A 2474-nucleotide genomic window follows, 5' to 3' on the forward strand; every position below is an offset into this window, starting at 1 on the left:
GGAGCTGAGGATCTACAAGGTCCCAAATCCTGGATCCCACGCCACCGAGCAGCACGTGGAACTCTACCAGGTTAGGACACTTTTGAACTCTGCGGTCACCGATTTGTGCATGGATGCTAAATCTCCTGTTTGGGATTTAGGCTGAGAAACTGACTAGGACAGCGGGCTTAGGAGCTTCAAATAATAATAATAATAACAAAGGCCTGAATTCTCTCCTTTCTAGGTGATGCAAGCTAGGGAGACTTCTGCCCCAACCCAGCGTTACGTGGGAAGCCGAATTTTACTCCCCAGGCATCGGGCCGAGTGGGTGTCATTTGAGGTCACTGATAGCGTCCGGCGGTGGCTGCGGAGCAGAGGTAAGGGCATCGCTCAGCGGGAAGACAGCAACAACAGAATGTAAGAACCAGAGGGAAAAGAGGTATTTTTTTTTTCTCTTGTAACTTTTGCTGTGTTTTTTTTCCACTCCATCAGGGAAGAAACTCAGTTTCACGCTGGGGTTGGGCTGTCCCTGTTGTAGTTCCACCCCGGCCTGGAACACAATCAATTCCCAGCACAGTAAGCCACTGGAAGCTCTCTTTGCAGGTATGTGGAGTGCTGGTCATGGATTATTGTAACTGTTTTACAGAAGAACAGAGCTGGAAGGGACCTTGGAGGTATTCTAGTCCAGCCCCCTGCTCAGGCAGGAGATCCTAGACCATTTCAGACAAATGGTGGTCCAATCTCTTCTTGAAAACTTCCAATGATGAGGGAGGAAGGGAAGGGAAGGGAAGGGAAGGAAGGAAGATGGGAGGGAGATAGGAGGGAGAGAGAGAGGGAGGAAGGAAGATAGGGAGGGAGGCAGGGAGGGAGGAAGGAAGGAAGGAAGAGGGAGGGAGAGAGGAAGGAAGGAAGATAGGAAGGAAGGAAGGAAGATGGGAGGGAGAGAGAGAGGAAGGAAGGAAGATAGGGAGGGAGGGAGGGAGGCAGGGAGGAAGGAAGGAAGGAAGGAAGGAAGATGGGAGGGAGATGGGAGGGAGAGAGAGAGGAAGGAAGGAAGATAGGGAGGGAGGCAGGGAGGGAGGGAGGAAGGAAGGAAGGAAGAGGGAGGGAGAGAGGAAGGAAGGAAGGAAGGAAGGAAGGAAGGAAGGAAGGAAGGAAGGAAGGAAGGAAGGAAGGAAGGAAGGAAAAAAAATCCCCTTGCAAAAGGGGATCACATGACCCTGGGACACTGCAACTGTCATAAATGTGAGTCAGTTGTCAAGCATCTGAATTGTGATCCTGCGATTGTGGGGAATGCTGCCACGGTCCTAAGTGTGAAGTCACAGTTGTAAGTCACCATTGTAAAGTATAGGACAGACTATGGAATGTGGAATGTGGAATGTGGAACATGGAACATGGAACATAGAATTTGGAAAGGAGGAGGAGGAGGAAGAGAATTGTGGAGTTCTTGATGCTCTTTGAGCTTGATGGTTCTCTTGCAGACATTTCTTGACCCAACCAGATAACGCCACCAGTACTAGGAAGATCATGTGTAGCAACTCCCCCCTCTGGCACTGATGACGTCACATAGTTTGGCTCATGAAACGTCTGCCAGAAAACCAGCAAGCCCAGAGAACACCAAGGACCCCTCAAAGTAGAAATAAGCCGTGTTTCCCCTCACATCCACCTGGTAAAGTTGACCGTGAGGATAACTCTTGTTAGTCCAGCATCTTCACCCTGCTTCACCCTGGCTGTGGATCAGTGACTTTGTCCAACTCTTCCTGCAGCCACAAAAATGCAGTGTGTTTTGTGTACATTTACAGGCCTGGATGACGTCCACATCAAGGAAGCATGGAAAGGCTGGTCCAGACCCCCGGATCTCACCCACAAAGACCCACACCTGATCCTCACATTGCTGCCCCCAAACCAGGTGGACCCTGCTCCGAAGGGCCGGCATCGCCGGGCAGCTAAGCCCCCCAACTGCCCCAGGTGAGAGACCTTGGTTTCGTCAAAGCATCCAACACAGAGGCACGGATTCCAACAATTTGCACAATCCTGCTTGATTTGCCAAAAAAAAAAAAAACAGGACCTGGAGATTTGGGGATACGTCGTCCTTGATATACAATCGTTTGTTTAGTGACCGCTCAGAGTTATGACGGCGCTGAAAAAGCAGGCTTGCGGCCATTTTTCCCCGCAACCTTCGCGGCATCCCCATGGTCACGTGATCAAAATCCAGATGACTCGTATTTATGACAGTTGTGACCTTCTTGTAAGCGAAGCTAGGACGGTGAAGTGAGTCCCTGCAGTTGTTAAGTGAGTAACAAAGTTGTGAAGTGAATCGGGCTTCCCCCATGGACTTTGCCTGTCAGAAAGTCGCAAAAAGGGGGTCACGTGGCCCCGGGCTGCTGCGAGCGTCGTAAATACGAGTCAGTGGCCAAGCGTCTGGATTTTGATCGGGTGGGGATGCTGCAACGGTCTAAGTGTGAAAAACGGTCATAAGTCACCTTTTTTTCAGT

General features: G+C 50.6%; 1 protein-coding gene across 1 annotated transcript in view; it reads left to right on the top strand.

Annotated features, from left to right (window-relative positions):
• LOC107299193 (transforming growth factor beta-2 proprotein-like) overlaps window positions 1-1951 on the top strand; it is a 6834-nt gene extending 4883 nt beyond the window's left edge. The window contains exons 3-6 of the mRNA XM_015828558.1: window positions 5-70; window positions 260-356; window positions 472-582; window positions 1782-1951. Coding sequence (XP_015684044.1) covers window positions 5-70; window positions 260-356; window positions 472-582; window positions 1782-1951 — 444 coding nt within the window. The remainder of the gene's footprint in view (window positions 1-4; window positions 71-259; window positions 357-471; window positions 583-1781) is intronic.
• Window positions 1952-2474: the final 523 nt, after the last annotated feature.

Source organism: Protobothrops mucrosquamatus, unplaced genomic scaffold (assembly GCF_001527695.2).
Source record: "Protobothrops mucrosquamatus isolate PMUCROS unplaced genomic scaffold, P.Mucros_1.0 scaffold4653, whole genome shotgun sequence".
NCBI classification, from domain to species: Eukaryota; Metazoa; Chordata; class Lepidosauria; order Squamata; family Viperidae; genus Protobothrops; species Protobothrops mucrosquamatus.